This window comes from Diceros bicornis, chromosome 24 (genome assembly GCF_020826845.1).
Source record: "Diceros bicornis minor isolate mBicDic1 chromosome 24, mDicBic1.mat.cur, whole genome shotgun sequence".
Taxonomy (NCBI): domain Eukaryota; kingdom Metazoa; phylum Chordata; class Mammalia; order Perissodactyla; family Rhinocerotidae; genus Diceros; species Diceros bicornis.
In genome coordinates, this window is record NC_080763.1 from 20,055,914 (window position 1) to 20,072,663 (window position 16,750).

The following is a 16,750-nucleotide window of genomic DNA, read 5'->3' on the forward strand; positions in this document are numbered from 1 at the left end:
TGTCATAGTTAAACCATCCTACCAGGATAAGAATTTATCCAATTGCGTAAGAAAAAAAGGGGCGGGGGGAATAATTTCAACGATTCTACAACCTTTCTAAGTAGTTAAGTCCTCTCCCTCTTCAAAATTTTGTCCCATATCTACCTATCTGAAATCCCTCTAGCTGTAGCTGAAATATACAATTAAGAGAGAATAAATGCTTTTTCTGAGCTGAGTCTTTTCTAAACATGAAGAAGATTTTTAAAGTCTAAGATGATGAAATTTGTAGATACCAGCAAGAGGCCATTGAAAACAATTTTGAAAAAAGCAAGAAATTTTATAACAGCCCTCCACCTCCAGGCAAGTTGAGAGAGAAATGTAGGGAAATAGATTTGGGTCCTGAGATCCAGGTCCGAGCCACAGTTCCGCCATCGACCAGCCGTGTGGCCTCTGCCCAGTCGGGCCATTTACCGAGCTTGTCCCTGATCTGTAATCTGACAATACTTGATCCACTTCCTCATTGTTGTTTTTATGTTTGTTGAGAATAAAAAAGGTTATCAAATGTATGACAAACTGTAAATGTCCTTTGAAGACAAAGCGTTTTCTGTCATTTCCTCTTTCAAGCTCTCCGTCACCTACCTTGATGCAGTTATCCAGCTGCTTTTCCTTCAGCAAACACATACCTCCCACAACTCCTGTAATTGTCCTTGACGTGTTTCACTCTGTAATCATATTTCTGCTTTCCTGCTTGGTTTTCTTTATCCTTTTTAAATGTCAAACCTTGGGCCGGCCCCGTGGCTTAGTGGTTAAGTGCGCGCGCTCCGCTGCTGGCGGCCCGGGTTCGGATCCCGGGCGCGCACTGACGCACGGTGTCTCCGGCCATGCTGAGGCCGCATCCCACACACAGCAACTAGAAGGATGTGCAACTATGACATACAACTGTCTACTGGGGCTTTGGGGGGAAAATAAATAAATAAATAAAATCTTTAAAAGCCAAACCTCGACATGACACTCTTCTCAGCTATGCCTAATAAAATGATAATATTCGTAGTTATCTTATTAGCTCCCTATTAACTAGCTCAGCATTGCAGACTTGCTCAGCCTGTGGTCCACAGTGCCCCACGAGGCCTCTTCTGCTGCATATGCCCAGCCACTCATTTCCCTATGCTTTATGTGTTAGTGTGCCCTTGTACTTATTAAATATCTCCTTCTCATAGATGAACAGTTTTCTTTACTGCAATCACTTGGATATCCCCTTTGACAGCTTAATCGTTCCTGTTTCGCTTGTTTTTTTTCCCCCTAATCCTTTAGAATTAGTGTCTCCTGAAGCCCTCCTAAATTGTAGAGCCCAGTATTGAACAGAATTGGCTAGTGCTGAACACAGTGGGAGGAGTCCTCCCTAATCATTATGCTCCACATTATCTGTCACCCAGAGGCCTATTTTTTATTTGTACAAGTAATCACAGGAAACCCGGTCAGCTCCCCTCCCCTTGGTGTTAGGCCAGCATTCGCCTGGGTGCAGATTTTGCCACAGCCATTTGGCAGGTGACTAATTACTGCTCTCCCCCTCCTGAAAAGATCATCCTTAGCAGGCCCAGCCTGTCTAAAATCTGTCCCTCCCTGTCATGCCTGAATAGTAGACAACTCCAAGTGTTTCCTCTGGCAGCTTTCAGCAGCACAGAGTGGCTGGCAGATGTTTTCCACAGGAGGTGGTGGTCTCTGTGACGGTGCAGAAATGCAGAACCGTGTCCCAGGCCCTCGTGGCTTTAGCACTTAGGGCTTTGACTCATAACACCCAGGCTGCCCCATCCTGTGTGGTTCATCCCTTTGCAGGGTCGGCTAACAGATGCAGCTCCTCCTCTGTGAAGTGGCACCCACCGTACTAGCGCCCTTTTTGCAGACTGGTCATTTAGCATCCTCTTCTATAAAGAGTGACCACAGCTGGGAATGTAAAGTAACCAGGTTGCGGCACATTTGGTTCATGGTTTCATTTGAGCATCAGGTTAAGATGAGACGTTTGGACAGATCCAGACTGTCCCAGATGCTCAGTTACCCCGTTACCACCTCTCCTCTTTTTCTTTAAGGTTTCACACGTGTGTGTGTGTGTACCCTCTCTTCCTTTTCAAAATTCACGTCAGGGAATGACCAAATGAATCAAAGCTTGGTCCATTTTTAGGGAAGGGGAAATGCCCTATAGTTTATATAGAAAATAAAGCTAGTGGTCTCTTCACATGGAATACAGGAACACCCTGACTCGATTCTTAGTGGTTCCAGTTAGGCCATTCTCACATGTTAACTCACTGTTTATACAATGAGAAAAGTAGCAGATATTGGAGTTGTCACTTTCTAACACATCTATTGCTGTTCTCTTTTTGTTCCATATTAGTGGTTCACTACCTTCTTATGCAATTCCTGTGGAGACATCTGATTTGCCATGGGTAAAACTGAATTGCAGCATATTGAATTAACATGAAATCTCCAGGATGATGAAACACCGCAGCCACACAGTTCCCCTTTAAAAATATGAAGCTAACAACTTCATTTTAGTTGTTTTGTAATTAAAGCCACTTCAGAGATTCTCAGGGGGAAGTGGGTGGGTGCACTTCCCTCCAGGTGGTTCGAGACCAGCAGGGTTGGTCAGCTTTAACAAGCCACTCCTCTTCCCCCCTCCCCCCAACAGCTGGGCCCAGGGATGAGGCCACAAAGAAGGAAGGAGACAACCCATTTATTGTGGGAGGAGTTGAGGGGCTAATGCAATAGTTCTTAAACTCTAGGGAATATGAGAGTCCTCTGGGAGTTTGTTAAAATACAGATTTCTGGGGCTCTAGAAGATCCGAGGTGTCCAAGGAATCTTTATTTACATCAACACCTGCGGATGGCCACAGTCCATGGCTGGAGAAACACTGCTCCAATGACTTCACCTTCTTGATTTTGACATTATGAAGTTGGATTTTGAAGAAGTGATAACAATATGAATAATTGAACTGGATTTGAGCAATAGTTCTCAGTTGGTGTGTACACTTGGATTATTACCAAAATATGCAACCCAGGCACCACCCCCGCTCCATTAAATTAAAATCCTGGGATTAGGGCCCAAGAATGTGTGTTTTAAGAGCTCCCAAGTGACCCTCGTGTGCTTACTGCATTAGAAGCCAAGTGTACTAAAGGGCTCACATCACTTCATGCTGGGAGTTGTGTACATTAAAGAAGGAAGACCTAGCAATGAGTTATTCATTTGTTTTTGCTTTCACCTTTGTTCCCAAATCTAATCAGTTGTTAAGTAGGGCTGTCTTGATTATAACTGTTAGTGAACAAAAGTGTGCTGGCATTTCACACCTGGAAGCTAGTGTCAGCCATCATGTTTGACAGATAAAACCAATAATCAGGGTCTATGGTCTTATTAAGCAATTATCCTTTTAAGAATACACTTGTAAACAGCAGCATAATCTGTAGATTTAATTTCTTGCAATAAAAATAAAGTAACATCCAGTTTTAAATACAGTATGAGTAAAATACACTATCTTCATGCGTAACTCTTCCTTACATTTAAAATGGATGACTAATGTATCACTTATTTGACAGCTTCTGTCATCAAATATGAGTGCCTACAATGGCCAGGGACTGTTCTAGGCATGGAGAATACAGTAGTGAGCAAAACAGACAGATGTTTAGCCCTCATGGAGCTGACATTTAAGCGGGGAGAGAGACTGTAAACAAGATAAAGGAGTTTTATATATAGTGTGCATGCTACATACATGCTCAAGAGAATCCCTTTGTTCAGCAAATATTTACTGGGAGTCTGCTGTATTCTGGCATTGTTAGATATACAAAGATAAGTCCTTCCCTTCAAGAGTCTATAATCTAGTACAAAAACTTATTGAATGCCTCTTGGGTAAATAATGATAGTAATTAAATTCATATAGGAGGGAAGGAGCTCCAAAAACTGTATATACTGTATGTATTGCTCTCCTCTTTGACATTTCTAAGCCTTTTCTATAACTTTCGCTTTTATGCAGTAAGTACATACATTATGGCTAAAACCAGCATAGCTATTTTGTAAAACATGGATTTGTAAATTAATGGACTATGCAATTTACTTGCTATTCTCATGGCTAATTATTTCTCTTTTGACCAAGCATTTAGACTTTGAAAGCCCCAGAGTTTTGAATACCGATGTTGTCATATCAAAATGCTTGTTGCTGAGAAATATATAAAATATGGGCAATTCAGATGTACCTCTGGTACAGTGGTTTGCAAAGTATGAGTCAGGGACCACAGCCTCAGCTGGGAATGCATTAGAAGTGCAAATTCTCTTGGCCCCGCCAACCTACTGATTCATAATCTCTGGGGTGGGGCCCGGCAATCTGTATTTTAACACGCTGAAGTGTGAGAACTGGCGAAGTGTAGTCCTTCAAACACACTTGCACTCACTTGTGGATACCATTCAAGGCAGATAAAGCAAGTACATGATTATCCAAGAGGGGAGATGTGTACATGAGACCCTGATTCATTGTTTTGTACTTTATTGGAGTCTGCTTCAGGTGCTAACCACAGTTGAGGCAGAAAACATCTCCATGTCTGTGTTATAAATGTGTATGAGGTAGGTATAGTCAGGTGAAAAAATCTGCACACCAAAGATTAGATCTTATCGCTGAGTAACGAAAAGCCACGAGCCTGTCATAATGTTTTCAAGTCCCAAAGGCTACCCACTTGCTGCCTCAGAAGCTTCTCTCGGTGGATGCTCCCTGTGTTAACGTACGTCACTGTTAACTGGGGCTCTGGTGTCGCTCTCTGTCTCTGAGCTTGTCTGCTTCTGTCTTGATATGTCTTTCTCTGCTTCCTCTTTTCTTTTGGTTCACCTTTCCTCTGTTAGTCTCTTTTCTATAACAGAGACCTACTCTTATTTTGTTCTTATTGATTTAATGTACTGTACTTATGGAAGAGTTTTACATTCTCTTTTCTTAATTTTAAAAGCGAACAAAAGGGATATTTGTTATCAAGAGGTAAAAACTAAATGAGATTTTAAATTTATGTTGCCCTTTGTGGTTTTATGAGGGTTTTTTTTCCTTCCCCTCCTCTCTAGCTAGAAAAATCTTTGGGAAAAAGTTTGTTAGAGGGATTGGATTTTATTTTTATTATTATTAAATTATTTATTGTTAATTTTATTATTATATTTTTTGTAAAGTTTGAGCCCAGTTCCTCCTTAGTTACAAAAATAAAGGAGACGATTATATTCTGTCTGAAGTAATAAGGCCCAATTAGTGTGGGAAACCCTCCAGGTCCCCTTTCTGTGTCCTATTCCTTCCACACACCTCGCCCCACTCTCTCCAATCTGTTACAGAGCCCCGTGGACTGATAAGGCCTTCTTCTTTTAGGTCATCCACTTTCCCTTTATTTTTGTGGGTGTGTTTGCATTAAAGTATATCATGCATACAGAAAAAGGCACAGGTCATGAGTGTACATTGGGAGGAATTTTCACAAAGTGAACATACCCCTGTAATCATACCCAGATCAAGAGGTGGAACATTACCAGCGTCCAGATGCCCTCCCTGCCACGTGCATTCCCCAGTCACTCCCACCTCCTCCCAAGGTAAACATAATCCTGAATCCTAAAATCATAAACTCATTTTGCCTATTTTTGGACTTTATATAAATGGCATCATACCATATGTATTATTCTGTGTCTGGTGTCTTTAAGTCAACATTATGTTGGTGACATTCATCTGTGTGTTGCAGGTAGCATTAGTTTATTTTCGTTGCAGTATTATATTTATGTTGTGAGAACATACCACATTCATTTCTGCATTCTGCTGTTGATGAACATTGGGCATGTTTCTAGTTTAGGGATATTACAGATTCTTGTACGTGTCCTTTGATATCATATGTACGCATTTGTTTTGAGCATTTCCTAGGAATAGGATTGCTACATCATAGGATCATTCAACTTTAGCAGAGACGGTAAACAGTTTGCCGAAGTGGTTGTGACAAGCAACACTCCTGCCAGCAGTGTTTGAGAGTTCTAGTTGCTTCATGTCCTTTCTAGCACTTAGTTTCAGCCATTCTGGTGGGTATGTAGTGGGTCCCTCTTTGTGGCTTTAATTTGCATTTGCCTGGTGACTGATGATGTTGAGCACCAGTGTTTGTTAATCTTTTAGATAGCCTCTTTTGTGAAATTCCTTTTCAGATCTTTGCACACTTTTCTATTGGGTTGTCTGTCTTGTTGCTTTTTAGGAGTTCATCAGATATTCTGGATAGGAGCCCACTGGTGGATGTATGTTTTACATATATTCTCCTACCCTGTGTCTTGATGAATACATGTTCCTAATTTTAGTAGGCTTCAGTCCTTCCTTTATGATCCTATTAAAGAAACTTCTGCCTCTATCAGAAAAATGTTCTTCCATATTATAGTCTAGACTCTTGAGGTCTACATTTAAATATACAATCCAGCTGGAATTGATTTTTATATAAGGTTTGAGGTAGGGTTCAGTATTTATTTTCATCTATGTATATTATCTCAGGACCATTAAGATTTCATTTTTTTATTTTGCTTTTTGCCTAGTTTTTTATAATAAACGTTTTTATTTTAGAATACTTTTCAATTTACAGAAAAGTCACACAGATAGTACAGAGAATTCCCATATACCTCTCGCCCAGTTCTCCCTGTTATCATCATCTTACATTACATGGTAATACATTTGTCATAGCTAAGGAATCAATATTGATGCATTATTATTAACTAATAATCCATACTTTATTCAGATCAGGACCATTAGTTTTTGACAAATGGAAGTGGTATTGAAGAATGCTTTGAGACTACATCCTGTGAACTAAACCTTCAGTAACTAAGTCTACTGTAGTAAGAGTCAGCCGTCTTTGGTCTTAGCCTAAGCTGAGAACTCAGCAGTGGTCAAGTAGTGTGAACTCAGATCCATGAGATCACTGGGAAGGAAGTGTGGAAATCCTACAGTTAAAGGCCCTCTAGGTTTGGGGTCAACATAAACTCTCGTTCTTAGTTTTGAAAATTCTGCATTTCTGAGTTTTAAAAGTATAATAGCCTTCTCCTTAAGTCCTGTAGACTTTAGTTTTGTAATCTTTAACCAGAGTTTAAAATACATTGATGAGGGGCCGGCCCCGTGGCTTAGGGGTTAAGTGCTCGCACTCCGATGCTGGCGGCCCGGGTTCGGATCCCAGGCGTGCACTGACGCACCGCTTCTCCGGCCATGCTGAGGCCGCGTCCCACATACAGCAACTAGAAGGATGTGCAACTATGACATACAACTATTTACTGGGGCTTTGGGGGAAAAATAAAAAATAATAATAATAAATAAATAAATAAAATACATTGATGATGAATAGCTTTTTTATTTTTAGTCATCATGCTGTACATTACGTCCCCAGGACTTATTTATCTTATAACTGGAAGTTTGTACCTTTTGACCATCTTCACCCATTTCACCCACTACCACCTCTGGCAACTACCAATCTATTCTCTGTATCTATGAGTTTGAGTTTTTTTAGATTTCACATATAAGTGCAGTCATACAGTATTTGTCTTTCTCTGTCTGACTCATTTCTCTTAGCATAATGCCCTCAAGATCTATCCATGTTGTCACAAATGGAAGGATTTCCTTCTTTTTTATGGCTGAATAATATTCCATTGTGTGTGTATATATCTATATCATATTTTCTTTATCCATTCATCTGTCAGTGGACACTTGAGTTGTTTCCATGTCTTGGCTATTGTAACTAATGCTGCAGTGAACATGGGTGTGCAGATATCTCTTCGAGATAGTGATTTCGTTTTCTTTGGATAAATACCCAGAAGTGGAATTGCTAGATCAAAGAGGGTAGTTCTATTTTTAATTTTTTGAGGAACTTCCATACTGGTTTTCCATAGTGGCCGCACCAATTTACATTTCCACCAACAGTACTCAAGGGTTCCCTTTTTCCACGTCCTGGCTAACACGTATTATTTCTTTTTTTTTTTTTTTTTTTTGTGAGGAGATCAGCCCTGAGCTAACATCCGCCAATCCTCCTCTTTTTTTTTTTTGCTGAGGAAGACGGCCCTGGGCTAACATCTGTGCCTATCTTCCTCCACTTTATATGGGACGCCGCCACAGCATGGCTTACCAAGCAGTGCGTCGGTGCGCGCCCGGGATCCGAACCAGCGAACCCCGGGCCGCCGCAGCGGAGCGCGCGCACTTAACCGCTTGCGCCACCGGGCCGGCCCCCGTATTATTTCTTTTTGATAATAATTATTCTAACGTGTGTGGTGATACCTCATTGTGGTTTTGATTTGCATTTTCCTGACGATTAATGATGTAGAGCATCTTTTCATGTACCTGTTGGCCGTGTCTTCTTTGGAAAAATGTCTGTTCAGATCCTCTGCTCATTTTTTAATTGGATTGTTTGGTTTTCTTTTCTGTTGAGTTGTATGTGTTCTTTATATATTTTGGATATTAACCCCTTATCAGATATATGATTTGCAAATATTTTCTCCCATTCCATAGGTTGCCTTTTCATTTATTCATGGTTTCCTTTGCTGTGTAGAAGCTTTTAAATTTGATGTAGTCTCACTTGTTTATTTTCGCTTTTGTTGACTTTGCTTTTGGTGTCACATCCAAAAAATCATTGCCAAGACCAAGGTCAAGGAGCTTACCACCTATGTTTTTTTCCACGAGTGTTATGGTTTCAGGTCTTAGGTTCAAGTCTTTAATCCATTTTGAGTTGATTTTTATGTATGGTGTAAGATAGTGGTCTGGTTTCATTCTGATCAACAGCTTTTTAGAGAGTCGATATTAATGCCAGATGCCATGGGAAGGAGCCCTCAATGTGCCCCTTTGGCCTTCAATGTGAGTGTGTGGTGAGCAGTATGCCTGATCCAGTCTCCTCTCCCCTCCTCACCTTGGGCCTGGGGAGTGTCACCGTGACCCCTAGTTCTGAAGAAGGCAAGACAGACAGCCGTTGAGACCGCTAGACCTTTTACTGCCAACTTCCCCTGAAGACTTCACCATAATAAGCTTCAGTGGTCCCAGTGTGTTTCAAAGTGTTCCTGACAGTCTTGACTATTTTTACTTTTTAATTTAAAGTGCAGACTAAGCCCCAGTGACCATCTTTCACTTTGACAGCAGACGTTTAAATTATAGTGAAAAAGCAAGGAAAGCCAGCCAGCCAGCCCCATTAATATTTTATGAAATATTCATTGTTCCTTAACCCGCCGTGACCCCTATTCCTGGACGACACTTTTATAGCTGACATGTTGACCCCGGATGCACACATGCACACCCGGGTCGCTTTGCCCTTGTCCCACCTCTCCTCAGTACCATGAGCTCCCGACACTCTGCCAGCCCGGTTGTCTTCACCAGTGCCCGAAGTTCACCCAAAGAAGAGCTTCATCCTGCCACCTCCTCGCAGCTTGCACCTTCCTTCTCCTCCTCCTCCTCCTCTTCATCTGGTCCTAGGACTTTCTACCCTCGCCAGGGTGCTACTAGCAAGTACCTGATTGGGTGGAAAAAACCTGAAGGAACCATAAACTCCGTGGGATTCATGGACACAAGAAAGTAAGAAGTCTTTTGCTTCTCTTGCTGGGTGGTTTGCTTTTAATATGACAGAGAACAGAAAGGTTGGGGCAATTTCTTACAACCGAGGAGGCCAGTCTTGGGGGCTGAGGAGGGGTTGGTTTGGTAGGGAAATTATTTTTTTTTCTTAGTAAAACTTTACTTAAATTATTTCTCCACCTCATTCCTTAAAGAAGATATATTGCAAAACATTGGGATTTAAGATTCTTAGATCTCCTAGGAAAGAGAACATGTCTGTTGTGAAGAACAAACTTCAGTCCTCTCGTGCTATGACCATGCTTGTCCCTTTGATGATACGAATCACTGCCTCCCCATGTAATTCTTAACTGGGCCAGGAGGCACCAGAGGGAATATTAGAAAGTAAGCGACTACCCTTGAATATAAAGGACTTTTTGACCATGTACAGCAAAAGAAATAAATGATTCATTCAATTATTTTGTTTTTGTTTATACAAAGGCTGCGTTTGGGATTCATACCCTGTGGTCTTTATTAGTAAATCTGTTGCTAATTTTGCCTTAGTAGAGCTAATAGTTTCCTGTAAAAGAGTGATTTATTCATCAGACTTTTTATTTTGTGTTTCAACCTGGTTTTGTTTCTTTAACAAGCTTTTAGCCGAGTAGATTCAAATGTAAGTGAACAGAAGTAATCTTCCTTTTCTCTCCTTTAATATTTCCCCACTGACTTACATCCTTCAGAGCCCGTCATGCCCTTGAGTCAGCCTTGTCAACTTAGTTTCTACCATCTCTTCCCTTCCCTTCAAGGCGTCATCAGAGTGATGGCAATGAAATAGCCCACACCAGGCTGCGTGCCTCAACCAGGGACCTCCGGGCATCCCCCAAGCCAACCTCCAAGTCCACCATTGAGGAGGATCTCAAGAAACTCATCGACCTTGAAAGCCCAACTCCAGAATCTCAGAAGAATTTTAAGGTACAGGACAGAGCTTGGGGTAAATAGCGGTTAAGAGAGGCCAGGCGGGATGGGGCCACTCACCGCAGTTGCACCCTCCAAGAAGTGTTGGTTCCCGGCTCCTCTTCGTTGAAGCCCACTTCCCGCCATCACCTAGTCTTCCCAATAATTACTTCACAATGTTTTCCAAATGTTCTCTCCCTGCCGCCACTTCTCTTTGGTCCGGGTTTATATTAATCCACAGCTTTTTCTTCTTCCAGTGTGCCCTACTCACAGTGCACAAGCTACACTCTTTCATGAACATTATTACTCAGATGACATTGTTTCTCAAGTCTACAGAGACTCTTTTGGCTCTCTTGTAAGACAGAAAGTTTTCTGTAAGGACTTTAGTGTCTTTTGTCTTAAGGGTCCCCCTCCTCCCGCAGATAGCCCCCAATTCACTTCCTGTCCAAATGCCCACAGTATCCAGCAGTCTGGCCTTGCCTCTGCCCCTGACCCTGGCCCGGCAAACCTACTGGCTATACATCGTGTGCTCTTCAGTCACTCAGAGAAACTACCTGAGGGACACTCACTCTTCTTTCCTCCAGCCCCCAAAGCCACCTCTTCTTTCCAGCAAATAGGTCTACACACTTACCTGTAGAACTTTCTAGACTCTCTACTTCATAAAGCCTTCTCTCCACTTCCCTCTCAGAATTCCAGACTATAAACGCCTTCTCTAAACCCCGCCTCCCTCCCCATCAAGTCCCTTGCACTTGCTCAGAGTTTGTGTTTGTGTGTCTGTGGCCAGACCTTTGCATGACCACGTGGAAGGCTTCTTCTGCTCACCTCAGCTTGAAGGACCCCTGAAGCCTACTTAAGGCTCTCCTCTTTCTCGCCCTCTAAAGTCTTGTCCTCTGAAATGTTTAGTCTCACACTCCCAGGCTCGGAGCTGGTGTTTGTTGAGCAGGGCCCAAAAGTGTTTCACTCTGAGCATAAAGTATTTCTGTCTGTAGTGTGTTGGGCAGCCCCAGGAGAAAGGAGTCCACCCCAGAAAGGGCATGGCAGCAAACTTGGACATTTTCCATTCTCTAGGTTCTTAGTTAAATCATTTGTAGTCTGTTTAAAGTGACTAGAAAGCTTAACTTAAGAAGAACTTTGAGAATTGATTGAAAATGGAAGCTAAAATATTTCCACTCATGGTCCTCAAACTGTGCTCAGAGTATAAGAGTCGTGCCCAACTGGATGAGCTGTGTGGTCTTATCCTGTTCAGGCTTTCTCATCACCATTCTAGTGTTTGTGCACACGTACATGCCTCTGTGTGTGTGCACACATGTGTGTTTTCCTCCAGATAGGTCAGATACACCTCCTAAACTTAAAAATCATCATTTACAGAAATTAAATATATTCCAAAGACCGTTCGAGAGTTTTTGCTGAGAAATAAATGATTTATTACATAAACATTAACATCATAAATCATTTTAAAGATTTGCTGTTCTTGATTTCTGTGATTTCTGTTTTATAAGCCAGCACTCAACAGTTCCGACTCATCACCCGGGGTACAAATAGTTTCCTTAGCAACCTCACAAAAGATGGTGTTTAAGACTTCTTTCCTTATCCGTCAAAACCCAAAGAGGTGTATTAAAATGTTTAAGTACCAGTTTCAAAATAAAAATAATTTCAGATTTTTCCTTTGAGGTTAGAGGAAAATAAAACTTGCCTTGAAAGGAATCTTTCCTCCAATTCTTAGTTTAACGTTTTTGGAAAGGGGCAAGCTTCGAGCTTTCATTCTTTTGATTTACTCATGCAGTGGAAATAATTAAAAGCAAATGTCTATTTTGCCCTTCTTCTAGGTCTTGGCTTTTATTTCCAAAATGAATTACTTTAACATTCCTATTTGAAACAGGGGTGCACTTGCTTTACGTTGTGACTATATTGCCACGAGACCCTCTGCAAAGAAAGTGCTTCCGCTGGCTGAACTATTACTGAAAAGGCTGGAAGCAAGGGCTGGAAATATGGTCAGTTTTCTCTCCAGCCTCACCCTGTTTGAGCTGGTTTGGTTTACTTTCAGCTAAGTAGCTCTATGTGTCTTCTGAGATTCGTCATCTGAGTGACCTGGCTCTGCTGTGTCAGTAAGGCCAGCATGCCCTGGAGAAGTCTTCCAAGCCATACCTGGCTCCGGGCTCCAGGCCACTGTGTCAGGCTTTGGGGAACCAGGAGTGGCCGGCTTTGGGCTGTGATACTTGGAACCCACTCACACCACACTGGCTTTCTTGGATGGCAAGTGCTACCTACGAGCGATCGTTAATATCAAATGACAGGGTCACTCCCAGGCTCGTTTGCCAGCAGACTGAGATGTCTGCTGCAGGACGTGGCAGCGCTCTGCAGGGCAGGCTGTAGCTGAGAGGTGGGTGGCTGCAGGGCCCCACGCAGTTGTTACAGAGCTCCTACCTCAAGGAAAATGGCAGAGTTGTAACATTCTAAGAAAGGTCATTGGCAGGCAAAGATGGGATAACCTTATTTTCCCTGAGGGCAGCAGTGGCAAGTGAACAGACAATAGTGCAAACCAATAGTCCTGCTTTCCAGCCAACGCTGTCAGGTATAAGCCAAGGGAAGAGGCTTAGGCAGCTCTAGTGTTAAGGAAGAGCTGATACTTGCTTATTGCAAGTGCCCATTTCACTGATAGCCAGGACTACTGAGAAGAGTGAGAGGAGAACAGGAGACTGACCTGGAGCAAGATGCCACCTCTCTACCTTGTTCCTCGGCTTAGAAATAGAGGACCAGAGTAGATCAGTGGTGCCCAAACCATTTTAAAGCTCAGGAACCCTTTTTTCAAATAAAATTATACATGGAAGCCCAATATGTAGAACTGAGAAAGCAGAGTTTCTCTGATGAGAGGAGTGGGCGTCATGGGCTCCTGGGTCCCACCTGAACATCTCTCCCCAAGCAGTGATGCTGCGAGGAACCCTTAGGGCTCCTTGGACGCAGTTTGAAAACCGTCTGGCCTGAGGCTCTCTCAAATCTCTTCCGAGTCTGCCAGCCACTCCAGTGTGGTTCTTTCCCAGGGGCTGGCAGACCTGGGCAGTGCCACTCAGCAATCTCAGGCATGACCTGCAAGGAAGGTAGAGGGCGCTCTCAAGAACTGGATGGGGTGCACACCCTCAAGACTGGGTTGAATGGGGATGGGGTGAGGGGCCATCCCGATGTATCTGGACAAGACTAGGTCCTGCTACTTTTTAATGGGTAGAAAGGATCTAGGCAGATTGCTTCCATCTCCCACCCTGCCTCCCTTTAGTGCAGGATGTTGTAACTTGTAATAAAGCTATTTACTGCCTTGAAGTATATTAATATTTCCCAAAGAGGCTGAAACTATAATTGGTGGAAAGTTTTTCTCCTGTAAAACCATCAGGGTGGGGATACTCACTGGAAAAGAAAATCCCTTTATTGAACCCAGAAGTGCTGACAAAGATTGAGAGCAGTGTTTGGACAGAGAGATCTGAGATCTGGCCTGGCAGGCAGGAGCCTAATGGGATAGTCCTCAAACCTTGCAGATGGAGGAGAGATGATCTGGTTTTTTAACTTTTTTTAAATTACAATTAGCAAGCCATTTAACCTCTCTAATGCCCTCTCTCCTCTGTAAAGTGAGAAGAGAAATTGTCATTTCCATACCAAGTTCCCTCCACTTAGAGACTCACAAAGCATTTGTCACAGCAGCTTAGTTTTCTAGGCAGCATGTACATACCTTGGGTTTAACTCATCAAGAATTTTAAAAAGTGAACATAATTGTTACAGAATTGGCTACACCTGGGGCTCGTTTACAATGCGTTTGATTAACAATTTTTTCATATTATTTATGCAACAACTGTGCACGCCACATTGGGGGTGGCTCTGACTTGATTAACTCTTGGCTTGTTGGACAGAAGCGTGATAGAGCCAGAGCACGTGAATGCATCTGAGCGCCAGCTTTGTATTCTCAGCCTCCTAAATGGAGCCATTCCTGTATCGTTATCTCTCTGCCCCTTCAGGGTGTCATGGAAAGTCCCACGGTGGCTTTCTGCCTGAAGTGACTCAGCCTTCCTACTCACATCTTCACCTGTTCCCCGAATTGTTCTCCCTGCCAAGGTGAATGGCAGTCTGAGAGAAACTGAATAAAGATAGTGTTATTGTTAACAGACCGAATACTCTGTTGGCTTTCAGAAAGCTGGATATTTAAATATTGTTAGTGTCTGATGTTTCTCAGTGAATGGGATTCTCAGAAGCTTGCTTTTTGCAGAAAAATCTCAAGTAAAATCAAATCGGGTCACAAAGGCGAAAGACATCAACAGTAGACACAGCTATCTAGAACTTTTGTCATGTATATATAACTATATAAATATTTGTCATTTATAAAGGTGACTTCCCAATTTTTATTTCATGAATAGAAATCCATCTCAAAAAACAAATTATCTCCAAAACTCATTAAATATAATATTAGTGGTTAATGTTAAGAGCTACCTATTATTTGAGTTACTACATTGAGATGATCAGATGCTCTTTTGCCCAGCAAACATGTAATCACTTGACAAGCTTCTTAGGATACCTTCCTGACACTGGCTGTTCCCCTGGGGACCATAACATTATTTCATAATACCACTGAGATGCGCTGTTATGATCACTCCAGTGTTTCATTTAAACCTGAGAGATATTGTGCCCACATATGTGGAGTTGGGCTCAGAAAGATTACATGATTTGGTCAGTGACACAGGATTCAGATAAAATTCAAATTTGATCCTTGTCTTGTTCTTAACCATGACACGATATTGGTGAATCTACTAATCACATATCTGAATTATGTACTGAGCACTGATAGGCTGCAGGCAATATGCTAGGATCTGGGGATATGATAACCAGGATGTCCCATTTTAGCTCCTAATGATGTAGACAGAGATGGTGGACCTGGAGGCTTCCTTGGTGGGTTCCAGGATTTAAAGGAGTGTGTCTAAGAGCAGCGATTCTGTTAACCCACCCTTCCCCCAACCTGGGTCTTAGGTATGTGACCCAGAAAATTGACTTTCTGTTGTCTTGACACTGTTTTTCAGTTCCAGGCGCTCTCCTCTCCTCAGTCTCCTTTCCCTACCACCCCCACCTCAAGGCGGGCCTTGCACAGAACGCTGTCGGATGAGAGTATTTACAGTGGCCAGAGGGAGCACTTTTTCACCTCAAGGGCTTCGCTTCTGGACCAAGCCCTACCCAATGACGTCCTCTTCAGTAGCACCTACCCTTCTCTCCCCAAGTCTCTTCCATTGCGGAGGCCTTCTTACACCTTGGGAATGAAGTCGCTACATGGTAAGTTTGCCTTTAGCTGCAGCTGCACAGCTCTGCTGATGATGGCCAGTGCCCTCAGAAACAGCTGCCACTGTGTTTGCTCAGAGAATGATAACTGGAGGAAGTCCTGCTTGCGTGCTCAGATTATCTCGGCTCACCAACCCCTCCCTCATTCAGCCCCTCACCTTTAATTCCAGACCACAGGGTACAGACATTCAACCTCACCAGACCATAAGAGTCATCTGGGATGCTTGTTGTTTTTGTTTTCTTTTTTTTTTTATTGAGGTATAATTGACATATAACGTATTAGTTTCAGGTATACAACAATGATTTTATATTTGTATATATTGCAAAATGATCACCACAATGAGTCTAGTTAACATTTGTGACCATATATAGTTACAAATTTTTTTTCTTATGGTAAGAACTTTTAAGATTTACTTTCTTAGCAACTTTCAAATATGCAATACAGTATTATTAGCTATAGGCACCATGTTGTATATTACATCCCATGACTTATTTGTCTTTGTCTGACTTATTTCATTTAGCATAATGCTGTCAGGGTCCATCCATGTTGTCACAAATGGCAAGATTTCATTATTTTTTATGGCTGAATAATATTCCATTATGTATATGTGTGTGTTTGTGTGTGTGTGTGTGTGTGTATACATATGTATACACACCATGTTTTCTTTATCCATTCATCCATCAATGGACGCTTAGGTTGATTCCGTATCTTGGCTGTTGTAAATAATGCTGCAGTGAGCATAGGGGTGCATGTATCTTTTCAAGTTAATGTTTTCGTTTTCTTTGGATAAGTACCTGGAAGTGGAATTGCTACATCATATGGTAGTTCTATTTTGAGGAACCGCCATACTGTTTTCCATGCTGGCTGCACCAATTTGCATTCCTACCAACAGTGCACAGGGTTCCCTTTTCTCTACATCCTTAGCAACACTTGTTATTTTTGTCTTCTTGATAATAGCTATTCTAACAGGTGTGAGCTG

General features: G+C 42.2%; 1 protein-coding gene across 13 annotated transcripts in view; it reads left to right on the plus strand.

Annotated features, from left to right (window-relative positions):
- Positions 1-16,750, plus strand: part of SIPA1L1 (signal induced proliferation associated 1 like 1) — a 357,896-nt gene that overhangs the window by 325,139 nt on the left and 16,007 nt on the right. For all 13 annotated transcript variants that reach the window (XM_058567248.1, XM_058567256.1, XM_058567261.1 and 10 more), the window contains 3 exons: positions 9,300-9,539; positions 10,319-10,484; positions 15,518-15,764. In XM_058567248.1, coding sequence (XP_058423231.1) covers positions 9,300-9,539; positions 10,319-10,484; positions 15,518-15,764 — 653 coding nt within the window. The remainder of the gene's footprint in view (positions 1-9,299; positions 9,540-10,318; positions 10,485-15,517; positions 15,765-16,750) is intronic.